The sequence below is a fragment of the Oikopleura dioica genome, chromosome 2 (genome assembly GCF_907165135.1).
Source record: "Oikopleura dioica chromosome 2, OKI2018_I68_1.0, whole genome shotgun sequence".
NCBI classification, from domain to species: Eukaryota; Metazoa; Chordata; class Appendicularia; order Copelata; family Oikopleuridae; genus Oikopleura; species Oikopleura dioica.
Genome location: NC_137292.1, coordinates 3,360,295 through 3,377,464, shown reverse-complemented (window position 1 = coordinate 3,377,464; position 17,170 = coordinate 3,360,295). Strand labels below are relative to the sequence as shown.

Below are 17,170 nucleotides of genomic sequence, written 5' to 3'. Positions count from 1 at the left end.
GCACTCAAGCCAAAAATTTCTTTCCATGAAAAAAAAATTGAAAATGAAAGCGATTTTGTTACTTTTCTTCCTTGATTTTTGTAAGACTCAATATTCGGGCGATTATTTTGACAATTATGAGATTCAAGATGACGATAAAGAAATCCTCGAGGTAATAAGCGCTTACACCTTGTTATTGATGTCAAAACCGGTAGATCGAGATAGGAAATCTGAAGCCAAAGGAGGATGATCTCTTTTTCGATTCAAGGCCAGACGAAAATGACGATCCTGAGGAGCTCGATTCGAAATCGGATGTCATTATTTTCGCGACAAGGGAATTTAGCAAAGAGATCGCCGCGGAAATCGGTCAGTTTTTCAACGAAAATAGCCTGGTGATACCCTTATTTCGACGCTCAGATGGATAGAATTCCCAATTGTTAAAGTTAGACTCTCTCTTCGAGCGATTTACTAAGGGTGTCACTTCGCTAACTCGCCTAGAAAATGCAATTAAATGTAAAATAAATGAGTAAGTAAAAAATTTTCAGTTGAAAAGATGAAAGAAGCATTCCTGTCGCTGATCAATTTCCTCGATTTCTTTCACTGGTAAAGTCAAATTTGAAATTTTATTGTTTTATTCATTTGATTCTTCTGAAAGACGCTGTAACAGAATAACTTGTGAAGATAAAGAAAAAATTGTGTCCTATTTGGAGTTATTTCAAATTTTGCAAATGTTGAAAAGGCTAAAGAAAAAATAGATAAAGTGATAATAAATCTGGTAATGATTATCATTCAGGCTCGGTTTGATTCGGGGTTGAAGGATGGTGACTGTTTTTTTTTCTAAGCTTGGGCGTCGTAATTGGCCCCACCAGCTCGGCGCACTTCGGTTTCGATCGCTTTCAGGTCCAGTTCTTTCAGTTCAGAGAAAGTTCCTTCCCAGGCAAAGTTCTAGAAGTATGGCTCAAAGAATAACACATATAAAAAAACATACCGTGATGACTTGTTGAATAACGCGCTTGTTCGGGCCCGCCCGGGCCTTTGACATCGGCGAGCCTTTTTCTCCGATCCAAGTCATGAAGGCAAACTTTGTTCTGACAGACAGAGCGTCTCCAGTCGTAAGTCGGAAGAAAGCGAAGAGAACATTCGAGTCTAGAGAGAGGAATAAAGAGGGGATGATAAGTTTGTCTACCTGTGAACTGCTTCATGAGATCTTCGAGCTTGTCACCGGAGGCTTCTGGGCTCACCCCCTTAGCAGAACTGCTGAATGTCGCCCTGAAAATAGGATCAGAAGCTGTGGACCGAGAAAAAAGGAAGGCAATGAAGAGAAATTCTCATGGACTAACCAGCAGGTATTTGAGTCGTCTGTTCGAACATCTTCGTAAGCAGCGGAAAGTCTATCTTTCTGTGACATTCTGAAACGGTTCAAGTTAAAATCTTTCTCTTTTTTTTTCGTCCCGGAAAAACTGTTCAAGTCGAGGGGATCCCATGAATAACCGCTGATTCTTGCAAGTGTAAATAGAAAAATTTAATAATTTATAGCTGACTGCGCTCGCATACTGAATAAATTTAGACATTTTCTGTCTGTCTTTCGTTTTTTTTTCTCTCCTATAATTCAAAGAAAACGTCTTTCAGAAAATTATTTATATTGCAGTCGACAGATTGAAAACAAGAATTTTCTCTGATTTTCGCAGTTTTCTCTTTGAAAGAAAAAAAATGAAAAGTGAAACTCTCGGCTCGCTCGACCGCCGATGACCGCAGAGTGACCGCGCGGGAAATTCCCCCTTTCTATCGATTAACCCAAAGGCTAAGTCAGAAGCGAACTTCACAGCAGAACTTGAGATTGAGATTCTCTAGGAAGATAAACATGGAAAGGAACATTTTTCATAAAAATTATTGTATGCATGCTGATTCGTTATTCGTTCAAGTTCTATGCGGTAGAAGCAGCCGCCGGGCATGACGATAAGTAAGAAGGTACTTGAAGGAAAAATGATAACGATGACGAAATAAGAACGCTGAAAGATGGGATCAAAAGAAACGGGCGAGTTATCATGAATGAAATGAATCGTGGCTTGGAAAACGAAAAAATTCATAATAAGAAATTCTGACGATTTGACCATCAATTATTAGTGTGCTCATTGTTTGTAGGAAATACATATGTATCCGCTCTTCTCTAAAGCGTCATTTCGAGGCTTGTTTTGAACAACAAAGATGAAAATTTTTTACTTGTTTTTACACGGTTTGAATCTTTTTTATTTTCGATCGGAAACGTCATTTTTAGAGACTATTTTGGCTTGCTCTCAATGTTCTGGCGAAGCGGATGGGTGTTCTGCAATGCAGCCTGACGATTTTGAGCCTCAAGTTCAAATTGCTTTTAATGATGAAACTGGAGGTATGCTTTTTCGATACTGTATCCATGACACAAGACCTTTTCATGAGGCTATTTTAGAAATGATGACTGTAACTGAACCTCCATCAGAAGAGAAATTACGAGAGGGAAAAGATGGAAATTTAGGATTTGGAATGCAATTCTGGTTTGCAATATCACTTGCATTCATTTTTGTTCATGATTTAAGGGATGAAAGAGTGGTGAAATACATCAACATCAAACTCCTCCATGACTCCCAAAAACACGTCATTAAATCTCGCGAGGTTGAACGCTCCGAATTACCTTCCAACTCAAACTGGGCACTTGGAGTTTTCAACAATAACAACAAACGACTCAAATCTATCACCAAAATTCAACCGGGCGAGATGACCAATTATGCTGGATATTCTAAGGAAGGGTTCGATAACTTTTATCCGTTATTTTATTCAAATTTCCTTATTTACCAGGTCTTAGAACCCATTTCTTAGGACTCTATTCAGCTGTTTGACTGTAAGTATTTGCATAAAAACAACGATTATGATTTCTAGTGAGCAAAATCAAAAGCTTTGAAACGGATAATTGCTGGGCTGAAATGGTAAAAATCAACGGCGAGTACCATGGCTTCGATAAATGGTAAGACCGAACAGATATGCTTGTGTTCATCCTTATTTAGTGAATCCAAGCCAGAAAATTTCAATCTTACGCCAAAGGAAGAGAACTGTACCTTGCTCACTCTTGATTGTGAACTCAAGGAGACCATTCAAGACGGAAAGGTTCAAAAGGATCTCGAGTGCGATCTTTTCTGGAAGGTTAGATTTTCAGAAGGACGCGATCATCATCATTTTTCTAGTGCGGAGTCGAAAAAGTTGAAAAGTGGTATCAATTAGCAGAAACAACGCCCGTCAAGACTGCAGATGTCGAAGACTATGTAGAAAAAGAGATCACCAATATCAGATCTTTGCTGAACTAAAAAAACGTTATTTAATATCGAAAATAAATGTTATCTGTCCTTTTCAAAATAATACATGAAAATGAAGCTTGATTACCTTGTAATAGAACTTGCTCTTTTGTCGAGTAGTATTCAGTTTCTGATCGCAAAATAGGACCGCCCCTTTTCAATAAGCAATTGACAAGAGCAAATTTGATTATAGAAAGAAAATTTTAATGAATATTTTTTGAGCTGAAAATGGATAATAGTTACTGCCCCTTGATTGCCAAGGTATAAGTTGACTTCTTTCAGCAAATAATAGAGTATAAGACGAGACCGACGATCTACCCTTTTAATTTGGACCCAAGTGGGCACGGAGCCCCTCGATTTCATGATGGCAAGCTTGTGACGCAGCGACAGTGGAGAGCTTTGAATAATATGGAGAAAACTCCTTATCAAGTTTCCCTCGGTCTCCACCTTCTTGAAGGTAACCTTACAAAAATAATAGCCTTGATATTCGGTTGAAGAAAATAAACGACTAATGGACGCGAAAATCCAGCGCCGCAGCGAGAGCAAGGAATATCGAAGAAGAACTAACCCGGTTTTTCATCCTTGGGGAAGGTTTTCTTCGTGAATAGATTGTCAGAGAGGTTTTAATTTGATTCTAGCGGCTCCGGAAATCCAAATTACACTCGGCCGTTTTGCAAATCTAACGAGCAATTTTTACGAAAACTGAATGGAGAAGATTGTCATCCGATTCTCAAGAGGTAATTTGATATAAAGAAGGGAATGAGGAATCATGTTCTAGCGATCTTGGTGGCGGAGGAGAGCCGATTTTTAAGGACGACGGAGAGCGAGATACAAGACGAAAAGTACTTTTTTCTCTCGTTTTAGGCAATTTGAAGCTGACTGTGTTTGATAAGGGCCCCTTTGTGAACATCGAGCCATCGGGAGTCAAAGTTTCGGAAAAGACACATTTCCCGGTAATTTCAATTTTTCATCCCTTTTTCCATCATTCTTAGGCTCCACTTGACGGAAGAAGGATCGGGAGAAGAAGACGAAAAGCTTCTGATAATTTCGGTTTTGATTATTATTTTTGTAAATTTTTATTAGATGACTTTTTAGCGGTCCTTTCTCAACCGGATATGGCTGCTTGGATGAGCCGGTTAGAAACACAGGAACGGAAATGAACTTTTCTTTGAATTAATCTACACTTAATTTTATTCAGTTTTTACCAAAAGCAAACGCACAGAACAGCACCGGAAGAAGCCCTGAAAATCAAGAAAAACGACGTCTCTCATCCTCACTTCTTTGGGTCTTATCGAACAGTTCTTCCGATAAAAGACTACCCAAAAGTTCCTTTGAAATTGATTCATGGAGAGCCGAAGCAGAAAATTTGGAAGTTCAACGAAAACAGCCCACTTTTCAGAAGCCTTGTTGAAAACTAGAATAAAAGAAAAACGAAACCAAAAAGATGAAAATTCAATTCGATAAGCGATTCTTACTTTTGCTTTTTGAATAAACGGACCGAGTGTTTATTATTTTTGTTTTTATTTATTAGTAGGATAGCACATAAAAGCCATCACAGTCAAATGTAAATGGAGAAAGAAAAGTTTGAGCGCGAAAAAAATCATTATACTTGTACTCATTATAACTACTTTTTCAAGCGAGAGCACATGTACAGAAGTACAAGGGTTAATATTTTTGAGGAGGGTTGAGAAATCTTCTTAGCCAATGAAAATTGCTTAAAGCCCATTTTCGTGATTCGATTTCGAAAAATTTCTAGTTTCAATTAAGCTTACTTTACATAACATTCTAGACAACAGAGGCCAAGCAATCGTCTAGAAGGATCAGCACTAGAAATTTCTCTCGAAAGAAAATAGAGCTTTCTTGTTCATTTTCTTTGGCGAGTTGTTACTGTAATAAGTTGTAGTTCATCCACCAAGTATCTTCATACTTTCCATCTTCGCCAAATCTCGTGTCTCCCTCATCGTCATGAACCAAAGCAACTTCTTCCTCCCGAACAGTGCATTTTGTGCTGCCCCATCCGTATTGCTTCGCCACGCAGTATTCAGTGTCGCATTCGAAGGGGTTGATCTTCTTGCACTGCTTGGCGTACTTCATGAAGGTGACATTCAGAAGATTCTCGTACATTGCCCGGCGAGTTTCTGTCAAAGCTGGTTTGAACTTGCATTCCTCGGTGAAGACGTCCTCAACCACCTGGTTCATTTTCGCCTAAAAATCGTCTTTAAATTTTTGAAAAATTTTTAAAGAAAACCCGATTGGACCGCAGAACAAACCACGTGCTAGATTGCGGCTCACGATTAAATTGTTTCCGCTCAATAGAAATACGGATGCGAAAAATTGATAACTTATCAAGTTAGAAGTTGTAAGAAGAAACTTACAATGGCGTATGCTGCGGTTCCCACTTCATGTGTGACGTCTGGAACGCTAGATTCTGCCTGATCATGTCCCGAGCATCTGGACCACTTGTCTGGATCGGTGATTTTGTTGAGCTTTCGCTTGTAGTAGTCGAGCATGTATTTTTCTCCTCGGTTGATTTTCTTGATCGCCTTTGGCTGAAATAATAATTTATGAAAATTTTCAGGTAAGAGTTCGTTTTTCGTTACCTCTTGATTATCAGCAGTCTTTTCAGCGTGCAAATGTCCAACGAGATTGGCCTTGACCCACTTTCGCATGAGATTCCATCGATTGACAATTCGCTTTTCGTATGGCGTCTGAAAGAGTTCAATCAAAATTTCTTGTTCTCGATTGACGTGAAAATGAACGGGCCCGACGAAGAATCAATTAGTAAGACTGTCAAATTTAAAACGCGGGGATGAACATCGAAGCGAACGCGTAATCCCAAGAAAGTGTGCAGGATTACCAATGCTTCGCGCCCTAATAACATGGTGCGATCGACACTAACGGGCACGATTTTGTTGCTTTTTCGAAAACCATAATCATGCTTTGAATTTGGAGGCCTGCTCATTGCTAAGTAAAAGATATCGTGAGATTTGCATTTATTATATACAAGATCGTGAGTTTCAACTAGGGTTAATCACTAATAAATCGGCTTTTTATCATACCATTCTCCTAGAACGACCTCAACTAGTAGTCTTCTAATTGCTCTCAAATAGTGCATATTTAAATATTTTGGATTTTCTCTGAAAACGGCTGAACTCCTACAGTCATGGTAGTTAAGGCTTTATCTTGCCAAAGACCCCAAGACACTAATTAAGTAGTTATAAAGTAGTTAAAATGAATTATCGATTAATTTTCATATGAATAAAAATATATTATGATAAAATATAGATTTCTATAAACTTCAAAATATCATTATTCTTTAAATAATTAAAAATATTAAGCATATGTTTACTGCAAAAGGATCAATGAAACTTACATCTTCAGTGCCAAGACCTTCTGAAGCCGCGAGAAGAGCCGCTAGTAGCCGGAAATTCATTCTTTTACAAACTTTTCCGTCTTCGCTTTTCTCTCCAATAAAAAATTTACAAATGAAGCCGCGGCTTATTACAAAAAAAGAAAGCTAGAGTTGAATTCTTTTTTATTAATCTAGGAACTAGAAAAATTGGTTGTTTCGATTCTCGCCCGTGGTGGCGCTCGTCCGACCACCAACAACACAAACTTTACGAAGCCGCAATACATTTTAAACGGGCTCAACCAGCGGAGGAAGGCAGTTGTTTTGGATATACACTTATAGCATCGGCTTGGGGATTATTTTTAAGGGATTTATACAACGTTTATCAAGAAGGGTTTTTCTTTCCCTGTAAGTTTAATCCTGCTTCATGAGACCTATATTTCGTCGTCAGGTTTCTCAAGAATCGAAATTTGGATGTTTTAACCCGTTCACAGGAAGGTCGATTTCTCCTATGCTTTTGCCAGTCTGTGATTGAGTGAAATCATGGATCCGAGCATGTGATTGGCTACTCATTTCAACGCAAGGTCCTGAGAGGGCCTCGCGCCTGCTAACGGGTTAATTCACCGTCTTCTTTTCAGTAAGACATTTGTCAATTACAAATGATTTCTTTGTCAAAAAACAACTGAACTTTATTGAATTTTGAAGAGGTAATGAGTCATTACTATAAGTGGTTAACTTACCGATTCGGTAATACCGAACCTGTCAAATCCTTCTTCTAGCGTCTATCAATTATCTTATCCGTCTTTTTTTCACTGGAATTTCGGTTGAAAATATAAAAACATGACCGGTTGCCTTGTTCCTGAACACTAAAGAAAATTAAAAAATATTTTCTTTCGAAAAAATTGTTTGAAAACGATTATAAAATAGTAGTTTTGAAAAAGATGACTTTGAATTATCAATGTTTTAAAATGAGAACTCCGTTATTTCCGACCAAAATTGTATTTCTTGCAAATAATCCTGGAACAATTCGTATACAATATATAATTGACCAACACAAACATTTCTTGCAACGCGCGCGAAAATGCCTTTTTAATCACTTGTCGTTACAATAATGGATAAAGCGATTCGTACTTTTACAAATTGCTTTTTTTCTTGTTGGACAACTATCGTCAATAATTGCTGGTGTAAAAAACGAAAGCTCAATTTTCGATTTGAACAAATTGTTTTTATAAACAGAAATAATTGAGCGTGTATTTTGGCTTCAAACTCGTCGAATTCGAAAAAACTCAACAAATTCGCCTGACGCGCGCCCGCCTTGTTAAGGGTATCAACACGAGTGAAACATTGAGTCTAAACAATTCTCATTTTACCAAAACAGTTCCACCGCTCTCGGCCAGTTAATCCGCCATCAACAGATTCGTAACGATAAGCGCCAGTTAATCAGCAGTTAGCGCCGTTTTCCCTCGAAATAATTAAAATAAATAATTTTAATGAGGCTCCAAATATTTGAGATTATTTTTTTTTCTTCAAAATTTTAGGTTTATTTTTCTCTTTTCCCTAGCTCTTCCGACATTTAAGCCTTAAATTTTAAGGGTATCCAAATCGAAAATGGCGAAATTCATAATGACACCCTTAATAATCAGCCGTAATTAAGAATTCAAATACAAAGAATAATTAGGATCGATTAAATTTAATTGAAGTTTGTTACGTTCTGAAGAACCCCTTTGTTCCTGGAATAATGTTTAGCGTGGCAATAAGATGAACCTAGACTTAATTGAAGAGTGCTTGTTCTGGATAAAACAACGCTTTGTTTTCGGAATAAATGATAACGGGCTCTTCCGTCAAAGCTTTTCGCTGACCTCGGAATTATAAAAAAGACTCACGGAGGATTAAAATTTTTCGACCGGTTATACCATCAAGTTCACAAAAAACAAGAATTTTTAATTAAAAAATAAATTGCGAGAATTTTTATTTTTCCCGAAAATGAATTGCCTTCAATTCGGCCCCTAATAATCATTGTTTTTATTGAGCGCCTTGAGGCTGAGATTTTACAACTATCTTGAAAATAAACATTAGCGTCAGTGCATCCTAAAATTGTGAAACCGGCATCTTATTATGTGAACCTTCCTTTTTCCCGGCTCTAGTTGCCTGAAAAATGCAAAACTATGGTACCTTGAGAGCTGTTTGCGCATTTTTTATTCTTTTCATTGTGATTTTTTCGTTGGCGATTGAGTTTGGAGCGAATTTGGAGAATGACGGACTTGTGGTGGATTCGTCGAATATTTTGAGTTATTATAAAGAGTATCAGCAGAAAATGATTGAAGAGAAAATTGACGATTATATTTATGAAGATGACGATGAAAGCGAAGAGTACGAGGATGAATATGAAGATTTTTTGAAGATGAAAGAAAAGTTTTCCGACGCGCTGAATTTAGGACCGTCGTTTCTTGAACATGATGAGGGTATTGTTTGAATTTTTTTATCTTCTGCTTTAAGCGTCAAGTTCTCAATATGCTTATAGAATAATATATTATATATTTATTTAGAGATTGAGTCGCTAACAAAGTAAAATAAAATGTTAAACGCATAGATTTATTGATAAAGTTATGATGTCTTCTTATGTGAATCGTTTAGAGTGGCAGAAAATAAATACAGTCATGAAGAACCGAGTAAAATACATGAAACGCACCTGCGGTGTCCGAAGAAAAATCCAAAACCTCGTCGATCAAGAAGATTTCGACGGCCTTCTCGCCCTCCATCGCCAAATTTACGACCTCGAAGGCCCTGCTCCTCAAGAAGATCGTCAGCCGATTCAGTGCAACTCCCCAAGTTTTTCGAAAAAGTACAATAAAGCAAGATTCATCAAGGGAAGATCGAAGTCGAAGATTGATATTTTCTTCCAAAGAGATTTGAATTTGACGATATGTTTGCCTCCTAAATGTGGAACGACGAATTGGCAAAATGCTCTAGGTAATTAAATGAAAGAAGAATGGAGGTTGCTGATCAAAAACTCCTAAAAATATATCCGGCTTATGTTTTTGGATTAAATATTTTTCCCTTTTCATTTCGCTAAAAGGCTATTTCTGAAAATCGAAAGTATTTCCATCTTTTATTTATTGTCTCGAATATCTTCTAGAGAGCACCTCAAAATGTAGGTAGGTATATGGCAACAAACCATAAATTTATTTTATAAGTCCTCATCATATATTTTTAGAGTCTAGCTATTTTGACGAGAATTACCCACGTAAAGTTTGCGATTGATGAAACCCGCATATATTGAGTGTAAAAATAATTAATTTATTCAGCCTCTCTGAGTGGAGATCACGGAAAAGGAACAATTCCTCGGGCTGATCCTTCCGACTACGGCGATGCCAAACGAATCAACGCAATGTCTGACATCAAAATCGTCAACACCCGAAACCCCTTCCAGCGACTTGTCTCCGCCTGGCGAGATAAATTCAATGTCAACATCAACGCACGCCGTCAAGGGTTCTTTTTGCCTTCGATAGAGACATTTGAAGAAGGATACGAACATGATGAGAAATATTCGTGCTCTTTTGAAGCTTTTGTTTCTTACAGAGCGGCGAATCCAAGTGAATTTTGCAATAATCGGCATTGGAGAACGTGAGTTCTACCTCATTTTTACGCTCTATAATTTGATTAAGGGTGTACTGGGAGTGCAGCTACTGTCACTTCAACTACGACATGATTCTCCACCTCGAAGAAGTGCACAACGAATACAACTACACTTGGGAAAAGATCGCACCAATCAAACCGGTTATGGAAGATCAATACAAAACAAGCCCCTTAGCTCACACGCATCCAAGTGAATTCTGGAAAGATGTTCCAAGAGATGTCGCCAAGAAGATTTACATGATTTATTTTATGGGTAAGTTTTTCTCGTACCTATTGACTAGAAAGTTCAGGTTAGGGTTGGGGAAGCAGATATAATGATATATATTTGGTCAAAAACCCCAATAAGAGCCCTCGTTTGAAACCAATCTATTTTATTTCAGATCTGGCCGCTCTTGGCTACGACCCAGAAGAATGCCTAAAATACGTCTTCGCCGGCCCAGAAGACAAAAACGTCCTTTCCGAAGACGCAATAAATCTCGCCCGCTCAAAACTATCCCACAGTGATGTTTACAAAAACCAATCGTTTTTGAACGAAATTTGCTACTAGTATATTTTCTTCAATTAAAAAATTTATATACGCGCCTCAGAATAAAAGCCTTCCATATTTTTGAATGTGTTTTGCTGGCAGCAGAAAATCGTATTGACCAGACTTCCAGGAGACTTTCTTCAAGTTGGTTTTTCGCCACTCATGGTTTATTCTTTCGATGCAAACTAAATTGGAAGTTTTCTGAAAAAGAAAAATCATAAAGGAAAATTGAAATTGACAAATCTGTCTTTTTTTTTCCTTTGGCATGAAAATGACAAGAAATATTTAGTTTTTCTTCCAATTCCTATACTGTTAGACAATTGTGAAAGTCCATATAATTCAATACTAAGTACCTGGGTCGCCTCTAGAATCGGTAACGAGCTCTAGAAAAGAAGTCAACACCATCCCTTCTTTCGTTGCTTCCGCTTTGAGTTCATCCCATCTTTTGTGGCAGAAATCATCGAATAGCTTCACCGCAGTTCTTACCGCCTAAAAGACTGACTTTGGGAATTTACAGTTATGCAGGATCGCTTCCGGCACGGGTCAATAAACAAGAAGTGCAGCTCTATCAGCAGTCATTATCTTCAGAGCAAATACGAAAATCTTGTCAAACTTTTAATTGCTCGGCAAATAGCAACTCAGACGAAAGTTACGGAAAGTACAGTTCTTATCGAAAGTTATTTACTTGAAGATGCTTTGGAATGTTTCCAGACATGGGTAGTAGTTGCTGGTTGATCATTCTCGTTGCAACTTCTTTCTAGAAAAGGGATGATTCGTTTTAGTTTTCAGATTTAAACCTATATTATATAGGCTATATATAATAATAATATATATTAAATTGAAATAGGCTATATTTTCAGAAAGCAAATCAATATAAGACAAGGAGGACGTTTTGTTCTGTTTATCACCAAGAAGACAATTTCTAGCGAGGAAAATAAGGGTGGTTCTTCATTATTTCAGAATTTTTAGCCGTTATTTTTTGACTCTTACCTTCATATTTGTGTCCATTGACCATTCCTATAAAAAGCTCTGACTCAATCATTTTTTTAAATTCTCTTCTGTTTTCGCTGCTTTTCTCTTCCTTGATTTCTTTTAGTTCTGATTTTATGGCGAAAGTAGAACAATTCAATGGAGAAAGTGAATGAGCACTGACAATTGTGAACTGATCAAACACATTTCCGCCTGGCGAGCGACGCCCGTTTATTCAGTTTTAGAATTGACAAAGATCAGCTTCTCTGTGCAAACTTATTATCAGTTTCTGTCATAGAGATACTCATGATTTAAAGTTAAAATCTTTATTTGGCAGAAACTAATATACATAGGGATATCGCACAAATTTTTAGGTACCCGAAAAAAGGGTCTAGAGTAATTTTAAGACTGATGGACTAGTAGAACTTTTGACGGCGATTCTAGTGGTGCAGAAATCTTTTCATAACTATTAGTCATTTTCGTAAAAATGATGCGTCAAAGTGTGATTTTTTCGATCTGGGTGAAGCTTTCAAGATCTTAGAAATTTTAAATGCTAGACTAACATAAATTTGAACGAGAATTCCAAATCTGCAAAAATTTTCACTGACGCATCTTCCAATCGCTAGAAATGAACCTCCGGGAGTTGTTTTTTTCTCTCTCGACGCTTGTGGCGCTTTTCTGTTTTCAGCTGCGCGCTGATTGGTTGACACTCCTGAAAGCCTTGTTCACAAAAAGGCTCGGAGAGTTTCACTAAAATGATGATTTCTCGGGACTGGAACGATAAAATTCGATGATTCTTGGATCAAAAAAATCCTTAAAGACCACTTTATTAACCATCTATTCAAAAATTATGAGATATGAAGTTGTAAAGAGTTTCTGAAGGTTGCATGTAAAGTCGTCTCTGGCCATTACGAGCCTATTTTGTCGGGTATTTCAGAAGCATCTGTCTGAGAGGAGAAATAGAGGTGAAAGAGGCGTTATTTTTGCTTGCTATTTCTCGAAAATTATTCTCTCAAGGAATCAGCATGAGAAAAGGGCATATTTTAAGTTCTTTTCTGTTGTGGAATCGGAGAAGCGAAAATGCGCGCAGAAACGAGAAATTGCGCTAAAGATCCTGACCAAATTGTTTTTGCAGTCAAAGACGAAGGGAGAACTTGTTGTGCCCAATCGTGATCGACTTTCAGTCGAAGATTGACACGCTTCCTCCGGAAGACCTCCCTGCGTTCCTGCAAAAACAAATGTCCAAACAGATGAAAATGAAGATGGACTCGGTTACCAAGGAAAAAGAATCGGTCCAGTCTAAACGTTGGCCGAATTTGTATCTCTTCAAAAACGCCAAGAAGAAGAAATTGAATGCCTGAAGCATTTAAGTCGGCAACTCTCGAGGAGACTCTTAGGGGCAGCAGCTCGAACAAGCAATCTGATCAGATGTAGTTCAAATATGAAGAGCTCAAGCTCAAATTCGAAGATCAATACGAAAAGATGGACAAGTTCCGCGACATGTTCGCGCATCGCCGAACTTGAATCAGACCTGTTCAACGAAGAAAAGGAAAACAGCTTCACGCAGGGTTGCAAATCTTTGAAAATTTTTTCTGAGCTGAGCTAGCAGAGGTGAGGTCGAGATTGAGCTGAGCTAAGCTGAGCGGGCCCTTTTTAAAAATAACTAAGTTGAGCTGCGCTGAGCTGAGCTAGACTTTTTCAAAAAAATTAAGCTGAGCTGGGGCATATTTGAAAATTTTTGAGCTGCGCTGAGCGAGCTTTCTTCGGAAAAATTGAGCTGAGCTGAGCTGAAGTGAGCTGAACCCTCAATATTGCTGAGCTTAGCTGAGCTGTAGCTTCTAAATTTTCGAATCTAAAAGGAATGAACCCTTCCAAAGTCGAAGTCAAATGGCAAGCGCAAAATTGTGAATTTATACTTCTAGAGGGGCGGATGAATAAAAACCATAAACAAGAAAAAAGCAAATGTAATATGAATTTTTAAAACCATGGGTGCGGGTGGGGTTGGGGACAGAACTGACATTGATCAACTCAGACTTCTCAGCCTTTGTCAAGCCCGTTAAATTTAAAATCAAGGAACAGGGCTGAAACGGCCCGAAGGGCCGTCAAGCCCGTTAAAATTTAAAATCAAGGAACAGGGCTGAAACGGCCCGAAGGGCCGTCAAGCCCGTTAAAATTTAAAATCAAGGAACAGGGCTGAAACGGCCCGAAGGGCCGTCAAGCCCGTTAAAATTTAAAATCAAGGAACAGGGCTGAAACGGCCCGAAGGGCCGTCAAGCCCGTTAAAATTTAAAATCAAGGAACAGGGCTGAAACGGCCCGAAGGGCCGTCAAGCCCGTTAAAATTTAAAATCAAGGAACAGGGCTGAAACGGCCCGAAGGGCCGTCAAGCCCGTTAAAATTTAAAATCAAGGAACAGGGCTGAAACGGCCCGAAGGGCCGTCAAGCCCGTTAAAATTTAAAATCAAGGAACAGGGCTGAAACGGCCCGAAGGGCCGTCAAGCCCGTTAAAATTTAAAATCAAGGAACAGGGCTGAAACGGCCCGAAGGGCCGTCAAGCCCGTTAAAATTTAAAATCAAGGAACAGGGCTGAAACGGCCCGAAGGGCCGTCAAGCCCGTTAAAATTTAAAATCAAGGAACAGGGCTGAAACGGCCCGAAGGGCCGTCAAGCCCGTTAAAATTTAAAATCAAGGAACAGGGCTGAAACGGCCCGAAGGGCCGTCAAGCCCGTTAAAATTTAAAATCAAGGAACAGGGCTGAAACGGCCCGAAGGGCCGTCAAGCCCGTTAAAATTTAAAATCAAGGAACAGGGCTGAAACGGCCCGAAGGGCCGTCAAGCCCGTTAAAATTTAAAATCAAGGAACAGGGCTGAAACGGCCCGAAGGGCCGTCAAGCCCGTTAAAATTTAAAATCAAGGAACAGGGCTGAAACGGCCCGAAGGGCCGTCAAGCCCGTTAAAATTTAAAATCAAGGAACAGGGCTGAAACGGCCCGAAGGGCCGTCAAGCCCGTTAAAATTTAAAATCAAGGAACAGGGCTGAAACGGCCCGAAGGGCCGTCAAGCCCGTTAAAATTTAAAATCAAGGAACAGGGCTGAAACGGCCCGAAGGGCCGTCAAGCCCGTTAAAATTTAAAATCAAGGAACAGGGCTGAAACGGCCCGAAGGGCCGTCAAGCCCGTTAAATTTAAAATCAAGGAACAGGGCTGAAACGGCCCGAAGGGCCGTCAAGCCCGTTAAAATTTAAAATCAAGGAACAGGGCTGAAACGGCCCGAAGGGCCGTCAAGCCCGTTAAATTTAAAATCAAGGAACAGGGCTGAAACGGCCCGAAGGGCCGTCAAGCCCGTTAAAATTTAAAATCAAGGAACAGGGCTGAAACGGCCCGAAGGGCCGTCAAGCCCGTTAAAATTTAAAATCAAGGAACAGGGCTGAAACGGCCCGAAGGGCCGTCAAGCCCGTTAAAATTTAAAATCAAGGAACAGGGCTGAAACGGCCCGAAGGGCCGTCAAGCCCGTTAAAATTTAAAATCAAGGAACAGGGCTGAAACGGCCCGAAGGGCCGTCAAGCCCGTTAAAATTTAAAATCAAGGAACAGGGCTGAAACGGCCCGAAGGGCCGTCAAGCCCGTTAAAATTTAAAATCAAGGAACAGGGCTGAAACGGCCCGAAGGGCCGTCAAGCCCGTTAAAATTTAAAATCAAGGAACAGGGCTGAAACGGCCCGAAGGGCCGTCAAGCCCGTTAAAATTTAAAATCAAGGAACAGGGCTGAAACGGCCCGAAGGGCCGTCAAGCCCGTTAAAATTTAAAATCAAGGAACAGGGCTGAAACGGCCCGAAGGGCCGTCAAGCCCGTTAAAATTTAAAATCAAGGAACAGGGCTGAAACGGCCCGAAGGGCCGTCAAGCCCGTTAAAATTTAAAATCAAGGAACAGGGCTGAAACGGCCCGAAGGGCCGTCAAGCCCGTTAAAATTTAAAATCAAGGAACAGGGCTGAAACGGCCCGAAGGGCCGTCAAGCCCGTTAAAATTTAAAATCAAGGAACAGGGCTGAAACGGCCCGAAGGGCCGTCAAGCCCGTTAAAATTAAAAATCAAGGAACAGGGCTGAAACGGCCCGAAGGGCCGTCAAGCCCGTTAAAATTTAAAATCAAGGAACAGGGCTGAAACGGCCCGAAGGGCCGTCAAGCGCGTTAAAATTTAAAATCAAGGAACAGGGCTGAAACGGCCCGAAGGGCCGTCAAGCCCGTTAAAATTTAAAATCAAGGAACAGGGCTGAAACGGCCCGAAGGGCCGTCAAGCCCGTTAAAATTTAAAATCAAGGAACAGGGCTGAAACGGCCCGAAGGGCCGTCAAGCCCGAAATTTAAAATCAAGGAACAGGGCTGAAACGGCCCGAAGGGCCGTCAAGCCCGTTAAAATTTAAAATCAAGGAACAGGGCTGAAACGGCCCGAAGGGCCGTCAAGCCCGTTAAAATTTAAAATCAAGGAACAGGGCTGAAACGGCCCGAAGGGCCGTCAAGCCCGTTAAAATTTAAAATCAAGGAACAGGGCTGAAACGGCCCGAAGGGCCGGCAAGCCGTTAAAATTTAAAATCAAGGAACAGGGCTGAAACGGCCCGAAGGGCCGGCAAGCCCCTTAAATAAAAAAATCGAGAAAGAGGGCTGAGACGGCCCGAAATGCGGGTAAGCCCCTTAAATAAAAAAATCAAGAAAAAAAGCTGAGACGGCCCAAAGATCCGTCAAGCCCCTTAAATTCAAAAATTAAGGAATGGAGCTCAGACGGCCCAAACGATTGATTTTCCATTTTAACGGGTCTACGGGCCGTCTCAGCCCTGTTTCTTAATTTTTGAATTTAAGAGGCTTGACGGCCCTACGGGCCGTCTCAGCCCTGTTTCTTGATTTTTAATTTGAGGGCTTGCCGCCCTTCGGGCCGTCTTAGCCCTGTTTTTGATTTTTGAATTTAAGGGCTTGCTTGCCCTTCGGGCCGTCTCAGCCTTTTATCCTGATTTTTTATTTAAGGGGCTTGCCCGCCCTTCGGGCCGTCTTAGCCCTGTTTCTTTATTATTTATTTAAGGGCTTGACGGCCCTACGGGCCGTCTCAGCCCTGTTTCTTGATTTTTAATTTGAGGGCTTGCTTGCCCTTCGGTCCGTCTCAGCCCTGTTTCTTGATTTTTTATTTAAGGGGCTTGCCGGCCCTACGGGCCGTCTCAGCCCTGTTTTTTGATTTTTTTCTTTAATGGGCTTGCTCTCAGCCCAGTTTCTTTATTTTTTTATTTAAGGGGCTTGCCCGCCCTTCAGTCCCTCTCAGCCCTTTTTCTTGATTTTCTTATTTAAGGAGCTTGCCGGCCCTTCGGGCCGTTTCAGCCCTGTTTCCTGATTTTTAATTTGAGGGGGCTTGCCGG

At 40.1% G+C, this 17,170-nt stretch overlaps 7 protein-coding genes and 1 long non-coding RNA gene across 9 annotated transcripts; 5 read left to right on the top strand and 3 right to left on the bottom strand.

Annotated features, from left to right (window-relative positions):
• Positions 1-43: 43 nt before the first annotated feature.
• LOC145697680 (uncharacterized) lies at positions 44-676 on the top strand. The gene is made up of 3 exons (XM_081774895.1): positions 44-151; positions 195-345; positions 525-676. Exons 1-3 carry the CDS (start codon positions 44-46, stop codon positions 584-586), a joined length of 321 nt encoding a protein of 106 aa, XP_081631021.1. The 3' UTR covers positions 587-676.
• On the bottom strand, positions 604-11,125 carry LOC145696509 (coactosin-like protein). The gene is made up of 5 exons (XM_081773556.1): positions 11,121-11,125; positions 1,320-1,395; positions 1,166-1,248; positions 968-1,125; positions 604-924 (listed from the first exon to the last, which is right to left on the bottom strand). Exons 2-5 carry the CDS (start codon positions 1,385-1,387, stop codon positions 817-819), a joined length of 417 nt encoding a protein of 138 aa, XP_081629682.1. The 5' UTR covers positions 1,388-1,395; positions 11,121-11,125; the 3' UTR covers positions 604-816.
• On the top strand, positions 2,162-2,911 carry LOC145697679 (uncharacterized). The gene is made up of 5 exons (XM_081774894.1): positions 2,162-2,212; positions 2,255-2,365; positions 2,423-2,507; positions 2,550-2,759; positions 2,830-2,911. The coding sequence occupies exons 1-5, from the start codon at positions 2,185-2,187 to the stop codon at positions 2,909-2,911; spliced, it is 516 nt and encodes a 171-aa protein (XP_081631020.1). The 5' UTR covers positions 2,162-2,184.
• LOC145699638 (uncharacterized) lies at positions 2,737-3,328 on the top strand. Its single transcript, XR_014134053.1, has 4 exons — positions 2,737-2,851; positions 2,890-2,974; positions 3,015-3,150; positions 3,192-3,328. It is a non-coding gene; the product is annotated as an uncharacterized LOC145699638 (long non-coding RNA).
• On the top strand, positions 3,607-4,804 carry LOC145696558 (uncharacterized). Of its 2 annotated transcripts, XM_081773620.1 has the most exons (8): positions 3,607-3,756; positions 3,797-3,890; positions 3,938-4,036; positions 4,078-4,141; positions 4,193-4,252; positions 4,292-4,349; positions 4,395-4,434; positions 4,498-4,804. In XM_081773620.1, the coding sequence occupies exons 1-8, from the start codon at positions 3,708-3,710 to the stop codon at positions 4,715-4,717; spliced, it is 684 nt and encodes a 227-aa protein (XP_081629746.1). In that variant the 5' UTR covers positions 3,607-3,707; the 3' UTR covers positions 4,718-4,804. The 2 variants fall into 2 exon arrangements, with proteins under 2 accessions (XP_081629746.1, XP_081629745.1); XM_081773619.1 differs by having other exon boundaries at positions 4,078-4,252.
• LOC145696559 (uncharacterized) lies at positions 4,809-6,827 on the bottom strand. The gene is made up of 4 exons (XM_081773621.1): positions 6,673-6,827; positions 5,900-6,007; positions 5,675-5,848; positions 4,809-5,504 (listed from the first exon to the last, which is right to left on the bottom strand). The coding sequence occupies exons 1-4, from the start codon at positions 6,730-6,732 to the stop codon at positions 5,184-5,186; spliced, it is 663 nt and encodes a 220-aa protein (XP_081629747.1). The 5' UTR covers positions 6,733-6,827; the 3' UTR covers positions 4,809-5,183.
• Positions 8,766-10,873, top strand: LOC145696508 (carbohydrate sulfotransferase 11-like). The gene is made up of 5 exons (XM_081773555.1): positions 8,766-9,110; positions 9,283-9,618; positions 9,954-10,272; positions 10,314-10,537; positions 10,665-10,873. Exons 1-5 carry the CDS (start codon positions 8,804-8,806, stop codon positions 10,829-10,831), a joined length of 1,353 nt encoding a protein of 450 aa, XP_081629681.1. The 5' UTR covers positions 8,766-8,803; the 3' UTR covers positions 10,832-10,873.
• On the bottom strand, positions 10,862-12,065 carry LOC145696510 (uncharacterized). The gene is made up of 4 exons (XM_081773557.1): positions 11,801-12,065; positions 11,496-11,567; positions 11,164-11,299; positions 10,862-10,995 (listed from the first exon to the last, which is right to left on the bottom strand). The coding sequence occupies exons 1-4, from the start codon at positions 11,816-11,818 to the stop codon at positions 10,868-10,870; spliced, it is 354 nt and encodes a 117-aa protein (XP_081629683.1). The 5' UTR covers positions 11,819-12,065; the 3' UTR covers positions 10,862-10,867.
• Positions 12,066-17,170: the final 5,105 nt, after the last annotated feature.

What these genes read in the sequence shown, in the direction of transcription:
- LOC145696558 (XM_081773619.1), top strand. Translation starts at nt 3,708, where the DNA reads ATGGAGAAAACTCCTTATCAAGTTTCCCTCGGTCTCCACCTTCTTGAA. An exon ending in CGGAAAAGACACATTTCCCG is followed by an intron (nt 4,253 to 4,291) that starts GTAATTTCAATT and finishes CATCATTCTTAG; the next exon opens with GCTCCACTTGACGGAAGAAG. An exon ending in AAAAGCTTCTGATAATTTCG is followed by an intron (nt 4,350 to 4,394) that starts GTTTTGATTATT and finishes ATGACTTTTTAG; the next exon opens with CGGTCCTTTCTCAACCGGAT.
- LOC145696559 (XM_081773621.1), bottom strand. Translation starts at nt 6,732, where the DNA reads ATGAATTTCCGGCTACTAGCGGCTCTTCTCGCGGCTTCAGAAGGTCTT. An exon ending in AGACTGCTGATAATCAAGAG is followed by an intron (nt 5,849 to 5,899) that starts GTAACGAAAAAC and finishes TTATTATTTCAG; the next exon opens with CCAAAGGCGATCAAGAAAAT. An exon ending in GAACCGCAGCATACGCCATT is followed by an intron (nt 5,505 to 5,674) that starts GTAAGTTTCTTC and finishes GACGATTTTTAG; the next exon opens with GCGAAAATGAACCAGGTGGT.
- LOC145696509 (XM_081773556.1), bottom strand. Translation starts at nt 1,387, where the DNA reads ATGTCACAGAAAGATAGACTTTCCGCTGCTTACGAAGATGTTCGAACA. An exon ending in TCTCATGAAGCAGTTCACAG is followed by an intron (nt 1,126 to 1,165) that starts GTAGACAAACTT and finishes TCCTCTCTCTAG; the next exon opens with ACTCGAATGTTCTCTTCGCT. An exon ending in TTATTCAACAAGTCATCACG is followed by an intron (nt 925 to 967) that starts GTATGTTTTTTT and finishes CCATACTTCTAG; the next exon opens with AACTTTGCCTGGGAAGGAAC.
- LOC145697679 (XM_081774894.1), top strand. Translation starts at nt 2,185, where the DNA reads ATGAAAATTTTTTACTTGTTTTTACACG. An exon ending in GGATTTGGAATGCAATTCTG is followed by an intron (nt 2,508 to 2,549) that starts GTTTGCAATATC and finishes TCATGATTTAAG; the next exon opens with GGATGAAAGAGTGGTGAAAT. An exon ending in GCTGGATATTCTAAGGAAGG is followed by an intron (nt 2,760 to 2,829) that starts GTTCGATAACTT and finishes CCCATTTCTTAG; the next exon opens with GACTCTATTCAGCTGTTTGA.
- LOC145697680 (XM_081774895.1), top strand. Translation starts at nt 44, where the DNA reads ATGAAAGCGATTTTGTTACTTTTCTTCCTTGATTTTTGTAAGACTCAA. An exon ending in ACGATAAAGAAATCCTCGAG is followed by an intron (nt 152 to 194) that starts GTAATAAGCGCT and finishes CAAAACCGGTAG; the next exon opens with ATCGAGATAGGAAATCTGAA. An exon ending in AGAGATCGCCGCGGAAATCG is followed by an intron (nt 346 to 524) that starts GTCAGTTTTTCA and finishes AAAAATTTTCAG; the next exon opens with TTGAAAAGATGAAAGAAGCA.
- LOC145696508 (XM_081773555.1), top strand. Translation starts at nt 8,804, where the DNA reads ATGCAAAACTATGGTACCTTGAGAGCTGTTTGCGCATTTTTTATTCTT. An exon ending in GTTTCTTGAACATGATGAGG is followed by an intron (nt 9,111 to 9,282) that starts GTATTGTTTGAA and finishes TGAATCGTTTAG; the next exon opens with AGTGGCAGAAAATAAATACA. An exon ending in GAATTGGCAAAATGCTCTAG is followed by an intron (nt 9,619 to 9,953) that starts GTAATTAAATGA and finishes TAATTTATTCAG; the next exon opens with CCTCTCTGAGTGGAGATCAC.
- LOC145696510 (XM_081773557.1), bottom strand. An exon ending in ACATTCCAAAGCATCTTCAA is followed by an intron (nt 11,300 to 11,495) that starts GTAAATAACTTT and finishes TCAGTCTTTTAG; the next exon opens with GCGGTAAGAACTGCGGTGAA. An exon ending in CGATTCTAGAGGCGACCCAG is followed by an intron (nt 10,996 to 11,163) that starts GTACTTAGTATT and finishes CTTCCAATTTAG; the next exon opens with TTTGCATCGAAAGAATAAAC.